Below are 21,159 nucleotides of genomic sequence, written 5' to 3' on the forward strand. Positions count from 1 at the left end.
AAGTCTTTGGTATTTCTTCTGCTGTAGGAATCTGTTATACAGACAGATGTATAGACTAATATAAAAAAGAGAGATTATGCTGCTGAAGCTTTTTTCTGCTAAGATTTTTTCTTTAACTACACAGATTAAATAATTACTTTTCCATTATTCTCTTTCGATCTCCAGAAAGAACATCATTACTTTGTAGACTTTCTTCACTCCAATCCAGTATTATTGAGTACAAGATTACTTATAAGAAAGTGCTTCTGTCCTTTCTTAAAATAGATTCTGAGTGGGAGCACATGCCATCATGATGCTGTAACTCATCAGGAAATTATGATGCAGTACCATCTTATTCTAAAGGCACCCGCTAGCTAAGATATGGACAAGGTCACATCAGCACTTTTTATGTTTTTCAGGACTGTTTTCCTTATCAGATTAAAAGAAGTTCAACAAACAAGCAAAAACACATATGGTTTTTTTTCAAGAAGATACAAACATACAACCACCAATAACAAAAAAGACCCAACAAAACAAAACAACCAAACAACCAAAAATAACCATCAAAACACAAAACCAAAAATCTTGACACAAATCACTTGCAGTAACTTCAATTTTGATTTTGCACAGAACCACTGCTACCAAAAAAATTAGGATGGAAAATTATAATTGTGAAAACACTAAATGTATATAATTTAAAAATGCAGTGAACTACCATTGAATTATTTATCTAGGAAGGCAACAAACTGAGGAGAGAAGAACTGATTTCAAATGTTTTTTCCTTCTTTTTTTTTTTTTTTAGTCATGTGGCATGTCAACAAGGTTGTAGGGAAGACTGCTGGGGAGAGTGCCCCAAAAGTTTTTTCCTGCTTGCTACAATCTCAAAGTATACCCAAAAAAATTTTGTTATCAGAAGCCACTGAAGAGGACTGCATCAGAGAAGCCATGAAAGACAAACCTTATGTAAAACAAGCAGTTAGTTATTTTGATGTTCTTTAAAAAAATAATTATTCTTATTTAATTTAAACAACTGAAAGGAAATCTGGCTGTCCAGCAGCTTTATTCCTTCAGGTGTATTGCTACATGGTGTCTGAATTCTTGGCAGCATGTAATAACAGTATTTTTGCATATAAGCAAAATTCAGGCCCTCAAGTCCATACAAAGTAATCCAACAAACACCACAAGCTTTCCCTAGAAATAGAGATGATAAATGCACTTAATTTTTCTGGTGGAAACTTTATAGAAGGCTGAAGCTCCACCAAGCCATGTTAGGAGGCTCATGTGCAAGGTAACACAGAGGTTACACCTGAGGCAGCAAACACACCCCCTGGGAAAGCTGGGAGCTGTGTAGCAGCTGTGCTGTAAGGTACCCAAGGGTCTACAAATGGCTTGGGACCACCTATCCAGAGCTTTTCCTGTAGACAGATACCAGATTACAGCGAGTACTGCAGAGGCAAGGAACTTGGCTTTAATTCCCTGTTAGCATATGGGGATTCAAAACCATGCATTTATTTCCCAGATGAGCACTTTAATTAGGAAACCAAAAGGCTGGATTGTAACAAGCTTCTTGTCTGCTAAAGCTAGGTAACTACCCAGCTAAAAATTAAAATGCTGTGGCATCTGGACAATTAACAAGGATCACATTGTAGCCTAATAACCAGGATGCTCAACTGGGAGAGAAGACCTAGATTCTAGTCCCTGCTCCATGGACTATTTTGTTTTGTTACTTGCCCTTTAACAGGAAAAGAAAATTCAACGATAGTTCAAAATCCAAATATCTGAACCTTGCTCTCTTCCCTCCCACTGCATGGTCCAAACTACTAAAGTTTAAGATACTGAAAACTCACCACATCTCTCTTTGATCTAAACTACAAAGTGTTACAGATACCTGGTTTTGATTGACTATTTATCTCTCTCTTCAGAAAGACAAGATTTCTCAGAATTTGGGCACCCTTCCAGCCATGAAGCTTTTTTTAATTTCACAAGTGTGTAGCTAGGGATATAGCTCCTAATAGCATGCTCCACAGAGAAAATAAAGGCAATGCATTCAATTTTAAAGAATATTTAAAGCTGCTTCTACTTTTAATACACCATTCCCAGGAGCAACCAAAATATCCCCAAATTACTGGATCAACACAATATTCTCTGCTCAGGGAACACACAAACTCTAGTAAATGCAGCTCACAAGTCTAAAACAATGACTTAACACCCTCCTCTGCCCCTGCCATCCATCATCACACTATATGTTAACACTAACCACCTTCTTGTGTCAACTGCAGCTTTCCCTCCTATCTTCTTTTCTTTTTTCTGTTTTTTTATTTTCGCAACTTGCATCTTTTGGATCATGTACTATTTTTTTGTTTGTCTTCATTCAAAAATCTTCAGCCCACCCTTAAGACACATAAGAAAGGTAATGTTCACATAGGTTGATCAATATGATAAATTAATTGTGAAATGTTTGTTCATCTTTTTAGAAACTTTTATATGCTTTTGAGTACCACATTAAGCTAAAACTTACTGGAGCTTCTTCAGCTTCCCATCTCAAATTGTTATCCCTGGAGCATGAACAGATACAGTCAGAAGTAAACACTCAGTTGTAAGTGGAAGGCAAAATGTATCATTCCATGTATGTCATTTCCAGTAGCCTAGTAGTGCCTCAGTTAATTAAGATGTTTGCAAACCTTAGCTATCAAAGAAATATATAATTATTACTTTTACAATACTCTTTTTAAATATCATGTCTTCCCTTTAGTTTAATGGCTGCACTTTAGGCCTCATCCAGAAAGGTGAAGCTTTGATAATATGACAGACATTGAGGGAAAATCCAAAGCCTACTGACTCTCTTAGAGTGAAGTATACAACAAAAGCATACATTATGCAATTCTAATACACAGGTTATAATTCTCTGAATCAGATAATTTGAACAGACTACTGAGTTCATATGGGTGCTCGTTTAAAACAGGGTATACAAACTGTTTGAGAAGAATTTTAGCTATTTGGCTAACAAATGTACAAAAGTATTCTGTTCAAAAAATGAGGAACTAAAAAGAGTAAGTCCAAGAACAAAGCTGTGTCCAAGTAATGCTTTTGAGACATCTGATCTTGGCTACCTGATATGGAAAGGCTTAGTAAGAAATCATATTTAAGCATAGAAAAATTCTAATAAAATACTCACTTTCTTTCAAAACAGAAAAACTGAACTGAACTAAAAGTATCATGTATGTTCTAAGAGTATCTCTCAACTGCTAAATTTTGTTTTTATAAATGATATGCAGGCCCTGGATGCAGAGACTGTTATATACATATTTAATAAATGACATCTCATTTAATACTCAAATTGACTGTGTCCTCTAGGGATGTCTTGAATCATATATTACATTATACTAATATTCTTGAAATTCTTAAATAACCAACAAGTGATTTTTACCTTGTAAGCAATATTTCAAAAGTCAGGCTAGAGTAACCAAAGTAAATTATGAGTGAATCCAAGCTAATACAAGAATCCATGTTTATTTCAGGACCCTGCATATCAGTTTAGTGCTGGTTCTTACCCTCAGAGACTTAAAAACTCCTTTTTTAGCATGTAGCCTATGTAGCATATAAGTTTCAAGACTACTTCTTTACCTCAGCATTTGCAAAATACTTATGTAAATAAAAGAAATCTGCATGATGTATAAATAAAAAGTAATGCATTTTGGCACAAAGAACTTAATGCACAGTGAATAATGTTATCAGTGACAACCTAGTATTTGAAATTGCATCTAATATAGAATAAATCACAGAACTGTGTTAAGCTATGAACTTTAAATAGCTTTAAACCGCATCCTCACTCAAATGCAAGGATTTTCGTCAATTACATTCACATACAAAATTTTAAAAAAACAGTTTGTATCTTAAGATGTATCATCAGTGCACAGTAATTGACATTAGATAGCTGTGTAACAGCCCAGGGGAACATTGCAAACATATTGACTTAAATGGAACTTACAGTTAGAATGTATACTTTTTATTTTCCTTATGAAGGAAACTCCTTGAAAGTATGGAAGCTGAATTTCCATTTCTGATTCCATTGAAGGGATAACAAAAGGAGATCAATCACTGAGCTTTTTCAGCAACTACAAAAAGCTAACACATGAGAAAACTAAAAATGCTACTCACCAATTGTAGAAAAGCCATCAGCCAACAATGTAAACAGACAAATGTTCATAAAAGTCTTTCTTCATCCTACAGCATGTGTACCAGATGGCAAAGCCATACAGTGGGGCATTGCTTCCTTGCACTGATCTATAAATTAATTGCTGTATTCCTGAACAAAAGGGGCAGACAGATTTGCAAAACAAGCTGTAAAATTTCTTATTGGTGCTTTTTGTCTGGTAGAAGGCCACATACAAAGGAAAATTGGACTTTTCTACCTGTCTGGCAAACAGGTAGGAAAAAAAATGCAGCAGAACAGAGAGATCAGCCTAACAAAATCAACTTTCTACAAGGAGATGAATGGTTTGGTAAATGGAAAGCAGTGGATATTGCCTAGCTTGATCTCAGTAAGGCACACACCTTTCCCTCCCTTATTAAACAGCCTTTATCTCAACTGATAAGTTTCCACACTTTTGCTTTCCTAATTCTGTCCCTCATCCTGCTTGGAGGCAGTGAGTAAGCCTCTGGGTGGAGGCTCAGCTGCTGCATGGGGTCAACCCACCCAAAATATCCTTCAGTAATTTTTTTCAATTACTTCCTTTGTACTGCATAAAAGCAGTACATTCTCCAGATATATCCTCCTGGACAACAGACTACTAGAAAGACCACTGGCTGCAAAATGAAAGAAACACAGGAAAAAAAAAAAAAGAAGTCTTGAAAGAAACAACCATGGTCGAAAGTGGCAATATTTACAAGCAATTATAGACAGAAAACACATTCTTCTCAAAACTATGCTAATAGTTAGAAAGATGGACTATGGGAAAAGCCTTTCATGGAGTTACCTAAGAAGTCGTTCAGAAATATGATGCAAAGTGGAAGAAATGCCTTTTCATCTGTCAGATTTAAGGGAAAAAAAAGTAAGAAAGAAATGAGAAAACAAAGGTAATTACAGCTGTTGACCTGATAACCCGACAATGCAACCCTGAGATTCCAGATGTCAATCAAAGCAGGTACAAATAAAAAAGTTCCAAGAAAAGAAGCACTTCACACTTAGTAGAAATTCTGTAAGAAAACCCTCCATCTAGTTGCATTCAAGAGGTCGACTTTTTCATCTAACACCAAAAATAATCTGAATGAGATATACAATGTATTTGATCAACATACTCTGTATCAAGACATATACATCCAAAGGAAAAAAAAAAAATAAACAGGAAAACAACACTGCTGAGAAAGATTTCAGTGCAACTTGTCATGTTACAGGCAACAAAAGATATTACAGTCAGACCCAAAGGAAGTATGCCTCTGCCAATTCACAAAAGAATAAAACTTGCACAAGAACAGAAATAACTGAAACTGAAAAGTCTTTTCAATGCAAAAAATAGCAGAAAAGCACTAAAAATCCATTTCCAGTATTTAGCCAGCACAATCTACACCAACACAAAGATGAAAAGTCAGACATGGAAGAAAATAACGGCAAAGGAATCTGTTGGTCTGACATCTTTATCTTCCAATGTTTTTAAAGAAAAGTGAAGGGTTTTAATGCTTTATTCTCAAGCAGGCATTAGCAAGTAGTATTTTCAAGCATCTTCTCCATGGTGAAGAGATTAAGGGGGAAAAGGAATGGCTGAAACTCTTGTGAGTACTTTCCCACTCAACTTTTTTCAAAACTTTTTTTTTAATCACTTGCAATAGAACTATAATTAAATTCTGAAACCTCAACAAATATCCAGTAATTGTTTACAGGTTAATAAAGAAAAGTAATTAAAATACACAGAATCTAATGGTCTCCTGAAGGAAGATGAGACATCAGTAAAGCAGGAGCAGATTCACAGATCAAGCAGACATCACCTGAAGTAGCAGGTGATTTGAATTACTTCAAAAGCAGGAAGCTGATCATTTAGTATCCAAAAAAAGGAGAAATATCCTACAGACACACAAACAGCATATGCTTTTGTGAGCATGATGAAGTGAATGACTGGTAATTGAGTTTTGGAGCACTATACATAGCCTCAGGTCACTGACTCTGAAATTGAAACCCATGGTCAATGGGTGGTGCACAAGGCTATCAAGCATAATCATATCCATGCAATCTTTCCAAAGAATGGAACTTCTGAGTTTCATAAAAGTGCACTACATTAAAAATACAAGTTTTGAAGGCCTGGCAACAGTATTCTCCCCAAATACATGGGCCACTAATGTCTTGGCAAAAGATCAGTTTTTCTCATGCATTATTAGCAAAAGAAAAAAAAACCCACTTTCTTTACCCTGGCAGCAACTTGTTCCCTTCTCTACTGTGTGGGCACAAGCATTTACTCATAGTAAACTGAAAGAAATTCACTGAAAGCTGGCTTGGCAAAATACTATCATCTGGATCAGTTCACATTCATATATAGGAATCATTTTGCTGGGACAAATGAGAGCTCATGGACAGATGAGAGCTCAAGGTGGGATTAATTTCACCATTAATACAATGAAGTAAAAAACGAAGTCATAAGGAATTGCTAAAAGATTCAATACTTGTCAGCTTTGAATAAGGCTCAGTGAGGGATTTTTAAGGAGAGGCTATTTGGATTATAAATATCTAGTATATTTAGTTTATTACTCAATTCTTCTCATAAAAACAATTTCCCAATTTTGCTCTTGTTAAGCTTGTCTAGTCAACAGGATGTTTGCACATACCTACAGATGCATAATCCTTAAGCACACAAATCTTTCCTCTGTTGAGCTTGTCTGCTGTCCATTAACAGCCTTTATACCTCATTTGTATAACCTCGGTCTCTACATTATTTGCTAGAAGCTGTCCTTTATACTGTTTTGGCTTTACATAATGTGGTTATCAATTCCTTCTATAGTTTCTTTTTCTCACATTTCCTGTAAAATTCAATTTTTATTATTAATCCTTAACTTTTTTCTAGCAAAACTATGTCATGACTGCTTTGACAGTGACTACTGCATTTCAGTATTTTCTGCTATTTCAAAAATCACACTTCTACTATAGATGTACCTCAATACTGAAGATGTTACTTACATTTGCAATTTACAAAACTCAGTTTAACTAGCCACCTTTATCTCGAAACACTGTGTTTTGATACCAAAACCATGGTCTGTGCATAATTAGTAGCCATGGAGACCATGAAAACACACAGTATTAGACAAATGCATGGACCAGCAGGCTTCTGAGATGCACTTAAAGACTTAAATAAGTGCAAATGGTCCACTGACCACAATTATACAACTAATTATCTATCTTCATCTTCACCCCAATCCCTCCCCTATTTTAATGAAATATCAAGAATGTCAAAGCCTGACTTACCCAAATAGCTGATGCCTTTGACTGACTGTCCCAGTTACCTCCATCAATTACATGGATAACAGTCCACTCAAGAGAAAATAACAGCTCTGTTCACATCAACAAGAAGGCATGCAGGGTAGAAGTGAAATTACATGATGATTTGCATTCAGATGTTTTAAATAGTTGGTATACAGAAAGATGTCCAACAGAAGAAAAATAAGTCAGTGGCACATCATTTGCCATTTAGTACACACCAGACCAGCAGCCTCAAAGTTACCATAATAGCTAGACTGAGCTAGAGATACACTTAGAAAAACTGTACTGAGTGCAACTAAGATGACAGATTGAATGGTGCCAAAGAAATCCCTCAAGCAAAAGGGAAATCAGACCTGGCAAAATGTGTCCCTTTTCTTTTTTTAAAAATTATTGATATACACTGTAATAAATCTTTATGTGTGTATGTATATTAATTATATGCATATAGTCTTCAAATTAGTTCTGCCAGGCATACTACAGTCAAGATAATAAGTTAGAAAAACTAAATGTTAGACATTTTGACTACTAAAAAATTAATACATTCATAAAGTAACCTTATGTGCCTGTAAATGTGTAACATAATGTTCACCTTTTCCCGAATTTAACACTGCAGAAATCTAATGTTCAGCTTTTCTAGATACCTACCATGCAAGTTCTCAGATGTTCAGCTCTTTGCTAAGCACAAATGCCTAGTGCAGCCTTCATATTCACTACATGAATCAAAGATCTTTACATAAAAAATGGAAAAATACATCTTGACTTAACCTCTCCTCAAAAAAATGTCCTTTATTAGGCAAATTCCTCCCTTCCTCATATTTTTTTACAGCTATTTATTGAGCAGAGGCAGTGTCTTTGCTCATCCATGAGGACAAGCTAGTAAATACCACCAGAAGAACACTGGCCTGACAAAGCAAAGTTGGAGGAAAGGAGGCAACACAGCCAGATAAAGGAGTGTCAAGACTACCTTTGCAATTGATACAATGAATTACACAAAATTAGAACATGATTACATCTGTTTGAGCTGTGTTGAGAAAATAGAAGTCCTACCTCCCACCTTTACCTATCCCACCTGCACAATCCAACTCCTCCCTCAAACTGGCACTCCTGAGGTCCCTTGCCAAGTTGATTCAGTTTGCCCTGGCTGCAATTTCTCAAAAGAAGAGCAGTTTTCCACTAGGTTAGCCAGTTAAGTTTGTTTTGCACAGAATAAAAAAAAATGGCAGAAGTAAGACAGAATAGAATTGAAAAAAGCTGATAGCAGAAATAAAAAATTGCCAGCCTTGTTCACCATTCACCTACAGGAGCAGAAATCTGCAGAGCTCAGTGCTGAACCAGATCACACAACTGATTCAGCTCGAAAGGATCCTTTTTTGGCAGGGTAATTTTCAGCTGTTTCAGTTCCCTGCCTGCACAACCACACAACAGGTTATGCCAGCACAGCATGGCAGTGAACAAGAAGAGGGGTGATAGAATCATGCCCAAGATTAAACCTGGACAGAGTCCTGTTGGGTTCTAAAGCAGTGGCCACTTATACCAGACTGCATGGTACACCAGAAGAAAATTGTCTCAGTAACTCACCTTGAGATGTAGTGAATGCAGAAAGATAAAATCCCTGAAAAGATGCTGCATGTATCTTCCTAAGAGACAAGTCAGATAGCTACAAGGAAGGCTGTTCAAACTAAGGATTGCTTTAAACATGCATCTTCTGTCATTTCCTCAGCTATAGCTTATAAAAATTTGTAATTTTACAGATAGTTTTGGACTTTTGAAATACTTTTACATACTACTAACCTTTACTTTGGGCTATCTTTAGTTAAGAGTCATTTCAAGGCTATTTAACAAAAGACATCTCACTTTCGCTAGAGTATCCAAATATTCAAAGGTTATGCCCTCACCTACATCACCACAAATTGCACAAGAGCAGCTCAAGAGCCAGTATCCACCTGGTCACCTTCCATTTCTAGGAAGGTCTCCTTATTGCTGCCCACTGTGCATGCACAAGAATTTTAAGAGGCACACACAACCCCATGGAGGCAAGAAACAACAGTGTGTCTATAGTAGTTTTTTGTGCTTGGTTCAAGAATGTGGCTTTTAAGCTGTCTCCTGAGAGTCCCCAGTCACCACACTGGTTCACACTGCAGAGAAGAATCAAAGTATGAATGCAGAATTCACTTTGGACAAAACTAAATGAGATGCACTCCACAAGTGCACCTAATGCACTCCAACAATTACTGAGGTCACCCCATGAGTTCTGAGCTAGTGTGAGGCAAAACACCTTCAACAGTCTGCAGGTGAAGCCCCCAGTACTAAGATCTGTTTCTCTAAAGCAGCAGTCCTTGGTATCAAAGACTTTACTTATGTTGAGTGAAATCACAAAAGGTAAATTAACCTACTGAATGACAGTCAAAATACTCACACAGGTACAGCACAAAACTTTTTTTTTTTAAATTGTACTTATCATTGAAGAATTGAGAGAGCATCTAATTATCCAAACATAGGAAATTTCTGCATCTGTCAGAGGTTTTTTTCTGCAATGGTTGCTAGTTGGAATGTCAACATCTAGGGGGTATTAAGTTTAAATTTATACTTTGAAGGAATTAGAATATATCTTTTACTATTGCCTCAAATGGCTCCAGGCTGATGTTTTCCCAACATCTAACACATTGAAAAAGCTCCTGAATGTGCCCTAATCATTAGCTACTTTCTAGATGCTAATAAGATCTCAACCATTCATTTTAAAGTAGTTTTCCTCAGCATACTTTTCATATCACAGCTGAATTTACTTTCTGGAGGCTGAAGTACAGGTAGAACATTTTTAGCAGGTGTTTGTTCAGTGCAGAAAAAGGTTCCTAGGAATAATCTGAATGTGAAGACCTGCTAAAATTATTCTGGAATATACTAAAAGCTGCTACTATTCTGGTAAGAAATACTGAAAAAGATTACTATTTCACATCTAAAATCTCCCTTATGATTTGATGAGTCCTCACAGCAACTTACACATAACAATAATGGAATACAAGACATGCTATCAAGGAATTAAAAGATTTTTCTAATATTAAAGATAATCCATGATGTCCCAGTTTAATGCTATACAGAAATTTGCCTCAGATGGCTTCTCCAGAAAGATGTTCTGTTCATCAAAGCACTCACAGAAAGTCTACTTGAACCCTTTTCTGGCATAACAATGATGAAATGACAACTAGTATTTTCTCTAATTCTCTTTGATCAACTGCCAAGCCAAAGAGAAAAGTCATGTACTGAAACCATTGTGCATAAACTAGAGCTATATCCTTTGGAATAAAGAAATATGAACAGGCAGGTGAGCTTCCTTGAAGTTTAACAATCACAGGAAATGCTTCATCAGTTGCTTTTTTCAGCAGTTGCTTTTAACATGAACTTTAGAGTTTCCATTTTGATTTTTGATGCTTAGGAAAAAAGCCTGAGTCTCACTCAGATAAGAAGGTCCATTGTAGAGACCGGTAACAGCTATAAATCCTACCATGCTGGAATTTACCTACAAGATCAGACCTTAAGGCTTGAAAGCTTACCTTCCTACTGTGGAACAGAGAATATTCCTAAAAAATAGGTATCAGAATAACATTAGGTTCTGAAACATCAGATTCGGGAACAAATATACCCAACTCGAACCACATACATCTTACTAACATGATCATTCCCAAATTTTTAAAGCTCTGTGCCTTGCCTCCTTTCCAAAGAATTATGTCATACAGCACTACCCTATAGTCACACTTACTTGAAAAAGTTATGAGATTTCTCTCAAAACTATCAAAATCCTCCTCAGTCTCCTGGTTTATTCTACATATCTTTTACTGGTTTTTTTTTTTTTTTCTTTATTTTGTTAAATTAATGTCATAATAAATGTCTGCATGACCAGAAGGGTTTGAAATCTCTTGTAACAGAAGGTTAGGAGGAAAAGAAATTCCCTCTGAAGATTTTCAGTCTGCTTGATTACAGCAATCATTAAAAAAGCCTACCACCAAGTACATTTTGCAAAAACTAGAATTAGATTCAGCTAAATCCAGTAGCTATGAAGTTACACCACACTGATTTACTACATCTATCAAGGGAAAGGAATGCCATTAGAGTAACTATCTAAGAAGGAATTCTTTCAGGACATCATATAAACAAGAGAAAAACCTGCAGACTGCAAAAATATTCTTCAAAACCTCCATTTTATATACTATTCATTTTATAATACTCTCTTTTTTTTTCTTTTTTTTTTTTCTCTTTTTTTTTTTTTTTTTTTTTTTTTTTTTTTTTTTAAGTCTTAAATCAGAGTATACCAGCAATGACAAAGTTTTAATCAGCAGGAGCTACACACATAGGAACACTTGTTGCAACTTTATCTCAGCATCCCTGGAGCTTTGTGTGTATTATCTACAGAAGCACTTTGTCCCTGCACTCTCCTTTAAAGGTGTTTCACAACTTTTTTCCTCGCTATGCTTAACCTACAGCTCATTTCCTGAAGGAAGTTGATTTTAAGGAGCCATGATTTGCTGTAGGCTTCTTTAATGTCTTGCCTTGAGTATTCACACAACTAATGAGAGAAATTAGGCTAAAAAAAAGAGGAAAGGAGAAGTAGGTATTCCCTTCAATCTTAGGGTTTTTTTTTTCCTGGAGACAACAAGCATTTGTCCCACCAGATTGGTACTTACTTTAGGCATCTTGCTGCTTTCTCCCAAATTTTTGGCACAGTGGTTTCTGACAGGGAATTCAGAGTAAGCCTTTGGTTTCTCACCATCTACACTGCTATGTCACTACTCATAGATCATATGAAAGAACTGTGTCAGTAGGAAACTATGTTATATCTTTTTGAATACCTGGAAATCATCTTCTTCCAGAACTGTACTGCCACACACACTTTTCTAGGACAGGATTTGCATATACCAAGTAGAAGGATGAATACTTGCCCAATCAGACTGCCATCTCATGAGAACTGTACCAGTGTAGAAGTGTGTTGGTTTGCAGAATTCCTAAATAGTATCATATTCCCTATTTCTTCAAGAATTATTGGATTAAGACTTCACAGACTTCACCTCAGGTCTTGTTATCAATTCCTTCCTAAGTAGCCCATCTCATGGCATCAAAAGCAGCTTGATAAGAATAAAGGGAATTTCCTTTTTTTAATGACAACCATCATTTGTAGAGGTCCTAAAGGTCTTTCCCTTCTGAGTCAGATCTGCAAGACACTTTACTGCAATTCATTTTAACTTCCAAAGAAAGTGTATTATTTTTCATCCATATAACTTCCCACAAAATGATTCTGAATAAACAACTTACTTCCTAGATTTCAGTATGAATTTAAATCTATTCCAGCATACATCCAAATTAAAAAAAAAAAAGGAACAATAATCCCACCCCCCCAACAAATCCAAATTATAATACCTGGGGAAAATAAACCAAACAAAAAACACAAACCCAAACAAAATCACACCATATAATTCAACACATACTTTAATTTCTACTTCCCACTTTTAGATCTCAAAAGTCACACACAATAGTCAGGAAAACCAACAAATTTTACATGCATGAAAGATTTTTTAAAGGAAAAATATTCCACATAAATTCCCTACAATATATAAGACATGAAGAAAACTAACAATTTCATAACCACACAGTAAGTACTAAAAACACACAAAAAATTGATAGTTCAAAGCCCAAGTGTATTCTGCTGCTTCACTTCCTTCACTTTACTACATAATAAGTGAAATGATTTAATTAAAAAAGGAAAAAGTAGAAATATGCATTTCTACAGTTGTAAGTACATAAGCAATTATTCATCTTTTTATTTCATGGGCATACTTACACAATCTGTATGTTGAATACATAATGAAATGTCATAATACATCTGGAATTATTAAAATTACAGTTCTAGGTAACTCATATATAAAGCTAAATTAATGTTGAGTCAGTTCTTGAAGGTCATGGTATATATCAAAAAACCATTTTACTGCTTAAAAATAGGTTTTGTTATGCAAAGCTATTCCCTAACCATTTAAGTCAGACAGTGGAAGTCCTGTTGTTTATCTCACAGTATAAGGAATTTATTCCTTATAAAACATCATTCACTCACATTGCAACAGTAGGATGGAGCCCTGTTTTGCAGGGTTTTGCAAAACGTACACAGAAGATTATTCTTAAGGGTTTATGCTAATTTTTACTTGACAAGTTAGGCATAAAATAGGCCTCAGTAAATTAGTTTGAAAACAAAACAAGGAAACGAAACATCATATACAAATCTCTTACTTGCAAAATGAAATTTTCTAAGATAATTGCCTAATTAAGTCTACTTTTCCCAAGCACTTTTTAATGCAATTAAAAGTTCTTTTTAAATTTTAACTTATTTTTTCAATTGTATTGTGATAAAATAAAATAAAATAAAATAAAATAAAATAAAATAAAATAAAATAAAATAAAATAAAATAAAATAAAATAAAATAAAATAAAATAAAATAAAATAAAATAAAATAAAATAACCAAAAGGCTATGCTTTTTTTTTTTTTACTGATCAGAAACATCCCACAGGAAAAAGGCTGCTACCTGCCCATATCCCTTATGGTTATTACCCTCCTGTTCATCAAGGACAACTTTTTCAAGAATTCTGTTAAATTTTCAAGAACTCTGTCATACACAACACTACAAATATAACATCATTTCAGTGTAAGAAGTGCAGAGTTGCATACTGCATCTACATATATGAACAGAATGTAAATGATCTCTTTTATTTAATCCACATTTCAAAACATTATAAGTATCCAACAAGAACTAAAATTTATTCTCATTTTTAGTTATCATGTCCTCTTGTTGCATAACAATCTCACAAATCGCAGACAACATAATCTATACTTGCTTACCTACAAAAAAATCCAGGTAGCTATGGCTAAATCAACATTAAAGGTGGAATTCTGTGTCTGTGTACCAGAATTTTTTATGCTAGACTCTCCCAAACATAGCCTGATGATCACATATTCTGTTACTGTCCAAGTAATGAAGCCAGCAGACCAACTAAAGGTTATCCCAGAACTAAGCCGATCCTCGTGAAATTCACAATCATTATTTTTCAGGTAAATAACATGGAAGGTTTTCCTGCAGTACTGGAAAAGAAGACAAATATAAACGTAGAAAAGTAAATGAAAACATTCTGCAATGGGTATGCTCTGTGCTGCTAAATATGAACCACAGACATGGAGCGTGGGTGAAGATGGAAGTCTTTCAACTGTATTTGGATAACTCCAAATCAAGAAACACTGAGTACACAAGGCTTCTTACCCCTGATAGATAAAAACACATAAACCTCCAAATTAATGGCCATTTCTTATGCAAATAGGTATTATTTCCCATCTATATATGTAAGTTTTAATCTCTATTTTTAAATTTCAGAGTTTCTACTTCATCCTATTCAAAAGAAACAGTACTGCAGCAAGCAACTTAACATGTAAGGACAAGAGTCTACTGTATCAGAGAGATTTCAGCCACCTATTTTTGTTCCACACTGTACACTAACAAATGGGCAGGGGAGGGGGGGGAAGCAAGGAGTTTCTTCCTCTTTAAGTTTAAAAGGTAAAGCACAGTTAGACTACAAAAAGGAAATGAGGCGATTTTACTGATCACGTTCAGGAGACTAAAGTTCATCATCATAGCCACATAAGAAGTAAAAATAAAAAACACTTTCATGAAGACATACAGCTACAAACAGCAAAGAGGGAGATCTAGTTTCTATGGAAAAACTCAACATTACGACAGTCTTACAGTTGAGAAAGATGAAAATCAATGTTACTCAGAATCCAGAATGTTTTAATGGAAGCATTTCTCTAAGACTCCAAGGAGAAGCTACCACCTTTAATCTATGTTTTGAAGATAAGTGCCCAATAAGGTGTAATTCTGGACAGAAGTCAGATCACAAAACACTAAGCAACTTCAATTTAGGTAATTAGGGCAATTTGACAATAACTCATAGCAAACCTAGTGTCAGTCCTCCCCCTCCCACACATACCTCCGCTATAAGAAAGTTTCCCATGAATTCTAAAGCATGAACAGAAGCACCATCATGAAGAGATCTTGCAATTAATGAAGAGTTAGAAGAAAGTAATGAGAAGGTACCTCATAAAATAGGAGAGAGGCATGTGATTTTTTAGCTGGGAAACAGACAGCCTATATACTTCTAAAACAGTCTGACAAACATATAGTGATACCCCAAGTATTTTGTTTCCCACATTTCTCAAAGATAATTTTTACAAAACATTCATATCACCAAACTTCAGCTCTGCCCAGGCAACCTCCTTGGTCACAGTTCTCAAGTAGATAAGGGCCTCACCATCTCAGAAGAAAGCTTGCTTCAAAGTGATACATTCAGACACAATGCCCACAATGTCCACAGTCGTTTCAACCAACCAAGGAGTCTCAGACACAAAGACACCGCTGTAATCTTTCACACTCCCTGGTTAAGGGGACATCAAGGTCTGACTTACACATTCAGAAACATTTGTCTGCTTTATTGTGTCAGCTTATAGCAACAGTTATCATTGAAAATGTTTTAATCTTCACACAGAGGAAGAAAGGAAGAACAATGTATCTGAAGAAATACATGCCTAAACCCCATACTCCCTTTATGAAAGGGAAAGGCTGTACCACTTTTAAAGCAATACTGAACACAGTAAAACTATCCTGAAAAAAAAGTTAGTCTGAGAGCCTTTTCCTAAATAAGGAAGAAATAGCACAAAATGAGGAGCAAAGACAGAAGATGGTCTTTATGTCTGGTGATGACTTTCTCACAGACCTGCCTCAAGAGCAGACAAACTGAATGAAGAGATTAGCCCACTCAAAATCTGACAAATTTTTATCATGAATATGATGAAAAAAACAAACACGTAACAAAACCTCGAGTTTTGCCCAGCTACATTACATGCTTACCAGAGAGAAAACAAGAGAGGCAAATAAGAAGATAATGGGGATGGAGAGGAAAAAAAACAAAATGGGAGCAACCAGAGTCTGTTTTTTTCCACTGGGCTAGTGGAGACAGCAACATCATTCAGAACTCTCTGGATGGTTCCAGTCAAGGGTCTGCTTTAGTCCCTGACAAAACAAGAAAGGTCACGGGTTATATAACTTCTACCAATGCCATCACCAGTGAAGGATGACCTAATATTGATTTAACTCTGGCCAGAGCACACAGTTTTTCTTCTTTTCCAGCCAACTTCAATGTTACAAAATTCTGTACTTAGTACACCAGGTTCAGCAACCTGACACCCCTGGTAACTGATTAACAACTGTTCTGTTAGAGATATCCCAAACATGAAAGGCTTGCAAGGGGCAACCAGAGTAATTCCGTACTTGCATTTTACTAAGGAAGCAGAGATGCACAACAGTACATACAGAGCATGCACAGAAACCAACCTTTACTGTAAATGTGGAGATCTCTCCTCTTTTTCATTTATCTGCCCCATATTTCTTGTTTCTATATGACTGTTTCCTTTTTAAAAGAAGATATCCAGAACACTTAAATGACAAAGCTTTGGACATGTTAGTCCTGTTATTCCATCACAAAAATCTCCCAATCTAATAGCATCATAGCCCTTTTAAAATGTATTTTACCATAAAAGTTACCTCATGGTAACATAATACTGAAGCTATGTCAGTAGCTCACGTGCCTCCACTACATATCAAAGGCAGCAGAGGGAAAACCTAGGTTTGGAACCTAAGTGACCAGTATCTTTCACCTGAACACTTCATTAAACCCTGGTGCTGAATATGACACTTCTGCAGTTCCGCTCTTCACAAATTAAACGTCTTGAAATGATAAAAGACAAAGATTAGAATTCAATTTTCTATCCACAAACTAGTGAGGTTTCCTACATGCATAAGACATAACCCTCTATCTTGCAAGTTTCACGGTTTTGTAATCAGTCAGTTATATTTCAGTATATTTCCTCCTGTTTCAGTAAAGAAGCTTGACTCTACAACTTTCTACACAGAGACTCAAAAATAAGTGTGTCATCTTCAAGTCGATAGATTCTGTATACACAAAGTATTTTTCCTGATTTCATAAATACAGTTCTTTCATGTTGAGAAAATTTCCTAATTATGGACTCTATTCTTATCATTGACTCTTGACTAAAAGACCTCCACAGTTTGGGTATAAGAGAAGTTAAAAAGTAATTTTTGTAAAAAAACCAGAAGATGCTACATTCTGCATAAATTTGCATTTGAACCTGGTTAAATTACTTTAGTAAACAATAACCAAGAGCTCTATTTCTCTAATCCACCGTACCTGTCCTATTTTGCCACAAGGGAAAAAATATACATTTGTTTCTAGATGGAAACTAGCAATACATAAACAAACACAGAGGTCTACCAAGCAAAACTAAATACAATAACTTACTCAAAACAAAACAATGTAATGAAACTAAGCTTTATGACAAACATTACTCACTCTCAATATACTCTGGAGCCATGTGCATTCAGTCTCTACAATAGAAAAGAATAACAATGTGCCCAAAAAATTTTCATGTGTCCTCATTTAAAAATAAACACACAACTTTACTCCAAATTAATTCAACAGAGTCACTCCTTCCTAAATAAATTTAAATTTCATCTGAATATGACCATAAGGTGCAGTACTGATTGTTTTCTAAACTGTGTATACCATGTCTAATAGGAGCATAAATCTGTATGCCTGTGCTGATAAGACCACTGTATATACTGCTAAGAAAACAAACATATGCCTATGATCTTAGTTAGAAATGCTAAAGGAGTAATGTTAGGCTAATTATCTAATTTCTGGTCACTAAGCTATTCTAAATGTGAAAAAAATAGTTCACATACCTAACCTTTTCATTTCTACATTTATTCTTCCATATAGCAGCAATTATTAGTTCAAGAACCAATTAGTAGTTCATTTCTGTGAGAAAAATTCAGAAGAGTACATTTTTTAATTTGCTGTCTTTTCATAGCTGAAACAGCAGAAATAGCTAGGGTTTCCCAAATCCCCCAAAGTACAAATATCTTCCTCACAGGTTAAAGAAGATGCTGGAGAGGAAAATACTAAGGCTGGCCAAATATATGCTATGACATTTGTATAACATTTTATTTCATGTTTACAAACAGACACAAAAAGGGGTCTAGGAAAACTATAAGAAACCAAAATGGCAAAATAACTATTTGCAAAATTTTTTAGCCTGGAATTCAAAACAATTACACTAAATGGAAAAAAATGAAAACTGATCTGTTTGGTTATGCCTCTTGGCTTTCCTCTAAAAACAAAATACTAAAATTAGACTAGAAGCTCTTTTCAATGAAATTACAAATTATGATACAAAGTTAAAAGAGGTTAACAATGATCAAACAGGACTTACAGTACAAAATAAGTGTATTCTGAAAGATTATCTGAACCTATTGAGAGACTAAACGGTTATTTAAATTATTATAACACCATATGTGCCTGGTAGTGCATTCTGGGAACACTTACATGTGAAAATTATTACAACTCTCTGATCAAAAGAAAATAATAACCCAAGTTACACACATGAAGTTGTACAAAATATGCAAAGAGCATTCTGTTAGCACTCCCTTCCCATTTTAACTTTTACAATAATTGGTAGTGGCACGCATGTCCTATCCTTCAGGAACAAAGGGAACAAACCCCCCCATGTGACTTTTGCATCTGGTCCAACGCGCTGTACCCATATTAAGGATCTGACTGCCTGGAATTTGAAAGCAACGCTAAGGATTTCCACTTGTACATTCCGCGCTTTTCTAGCGGTTTATCGCCACAATCACCTTGCGGCCGAGCGCTTCCCAGGCAGGGAAGGAGGGGAAGGGCTCCAGCCTCGGCGCACCCCCGGCTCCGGGCAGCGGGATCAGCACCCGGCAGAGAACAGCGCCGGGGCTCCGCGGGCTGGGGCCGCTCCGAGCGCGCCGCTCGGCCTCAACACCGCCAGCGCCGATAGGTAACTTCGGGGTTAACGCCAGGCCTCCTCTCCCATCAGTGTCTCCTCTTTCACTCCAAGCATCCTCCTACTCCTAAGCGAGCTCACAACGCTGCTTTCCATGAACAGTCATGTCTTCCCAGGCTCCCGGTGAAACCTACTGAGCTTGACGCCTAAAAATTTCGCCAAAATCTCTCGCCCTTCCTCGCACAGAAGCGGCGCTGCCGCCCGTACGCGCTGGAAGCCCTCGGGGCCGGGGCTCCGCTCCTGCGCCGAGCTCCGCGGGGCACCGGGACACCCGCCAAGAGCTCGGCAAAGGAACCCCCAGCCCGTCACACCCCTGCCGGCTCCGGGAGCCCCTCTGTGCAGCCACCGCAGGTCATGTGCCACCGGTTTATTAAAGGATCATCCGTGCGCTATGAGCGGCAGCATCATAAATGCCCTCCTCCCCCTGCCAACAGAGAGCACACAGGCACAAGCATCCCCACCCACCCCCTCCCAAAGTAAAGGCCGGGAGGGGGAAGGGAAGGAGCCATCCCAAAGGAGCGGCCGTGCGGAGCGTGCCGCGCTCGGGCATCCCCGCGGCCGGGAGCTGAGGCCGCCTCCCGCCGGGGAAGGCAGGCCCGGCACCTGCCGGCCCGCAGCCCGCGCCGGCCGCGGGCTCCCTTCTCCGGCGCCTTCGCATTCTCGGCTCCCGGCCCCCCATGCCCTCCGGCATTCGCCCACCCGCGGGCTCCGTCCCCTTCGCGCGGGTTATCCCCGGGTCAGTCCCCGCGGCTGCGGCGCCCGCCCGCCTGCGGCAGCGCAGCCCGGCGCCGGCCGGCCCCGCTCACGCCGTCCGCCGGCGGCCGGAGCGCCGCCCCCACGCCCCGACCCCGGCTCCGGGCTTCGGGCACCGCACGCACGGCGGAGGGGCGCTCCCTGCGCAGCGGCGGCGGCGCCGCCACGGCACAGACAGACGGCCGGCGGGGCACCCCGCGGGGCGGCCTGAGGCGCGCACCGGCCCGCGGCCGCCCCCCGCGCGTACCCGGCGCCCTGCCCGGCGCGGCCCGGTACCTGTGAGGACGCCGACGCGGATCTGGTGGTCGTGGTTCGTCAGGATCATCCCCTCCGACGCCATGTTCGCGGCGCAGCACCGCACTGCCGGGGGGGGGCGGCGCGGGAGCGGCGCGGGCGCAGAGGGGGCGGGGCCGGGGGCGGCGGGGCGGGGCCTCGCGCGGGGCGGGGCCGCGCGGGGCGGGGCCAGGGCACGGCGGGGGGCGCGAGGCCAGCGCGGTGCGCGCGGCGCAGGCAGCACCGAGCGAGCGCCGAGTGTTCGAGCGCGGGATCCCCGCTTGAGGAGCGCTGTTCAATTCCCGAGAGGAGTGGGAAAGGCGGAGAGCAAGGGGTAATGATCCCTGCTGCTGATTAGCCTGAAATCACAGAAACACGGGTTAGGTTAGGTTGGAAAAGACCGCTGCGATCGTCGAGTTCAACTCTGGCCAACCTTGCAAGCACACCAGGGCACTGACAGCTACATCCAGTTTTTCCCTAAACACCTCCATGGAGGGTGACTGCACCACCTCCCTGGGCAGCTCATTCCAATGTCTAATCTCCAGTTCTGTGAAAAGTGTCTTCCTGACATCCAACCCGAGCCTCCCCTGGTGCACTTGGACCCGTGTCCTCTTGTCCTGTCTCTGGTTACCTGGGCCAAGAGGCCGACCCCACCTGGCTACAGGCTCCTTCAGCTGCTTCTGGAGAGTGACGAGGTCACCTTTGTCTTCTCCAGGGTAG

The 21,159-nt window shown here is 38.5% G+C and overlaps 1 protein-coding gene and 1 long non-coding RNA gene across 9 annotated transcripts in view; both read right to left on the reverse strand.

Moving 5' to 3' along the window:
• The window catches only part of GPHN (gephyrin), a 271,280-nt gene extending 250,702 nt beyond the window's left edge, over positions 1 to 20,578 (reverse strand). For 7 of the 8 annotated variants that reach the window (XM_056492846.1, XM_056492841.1, XM_056492844.1 and 4 more), the window contains exon 1: positions 20,443 to 20,558. In XM_056492846.1, the coding sequence (XP_056348821.1) occupies positions 20,443 to 20,506 (64 nt within the window). In that variant the 5' untranslated portion in view covers positions 20,507 to 20,558. Of the gene's footprint in view, positions 1 to 20,442 lie in introns of all 8 variants that reach the window. The other variant, XM_056492839.1, reaches the window with a different exon arrangement.
• On the reverse strand, positions 13,942 to 16,434 carry LOC130253860 (uncharacterized). The gene is made up of 3 exons (XR_008840624.1): positions 16,373 to 16,434; positions 15,456 to 15,562; positions 13,942 to 14,556 (listed from the first exon to the last, which is right to left on the reverse strand). It is a non-coding gene; the product is annotated as an uncharacterized LOC130253860 (long non-coding RNA).
• Positions 20,579 to 21,159: the final 581 nt, after the last annotated feature.

Source organism: Oenanthe melanoleuca, chromosome 5, assembly GCF_029582105.1.
Source record: "Oenanthe melanoleuca isolate GR-GAL-2019-014 chromosome 5, OMel1.0, whole genome shotgun sequence".
Taxonomy (NCBI): Eukaryota; Metazoa; Chordata; class Aves; order Passeriformes; family Muscicapidae; genus Oenanthe; species Oenanthe melanoleuca.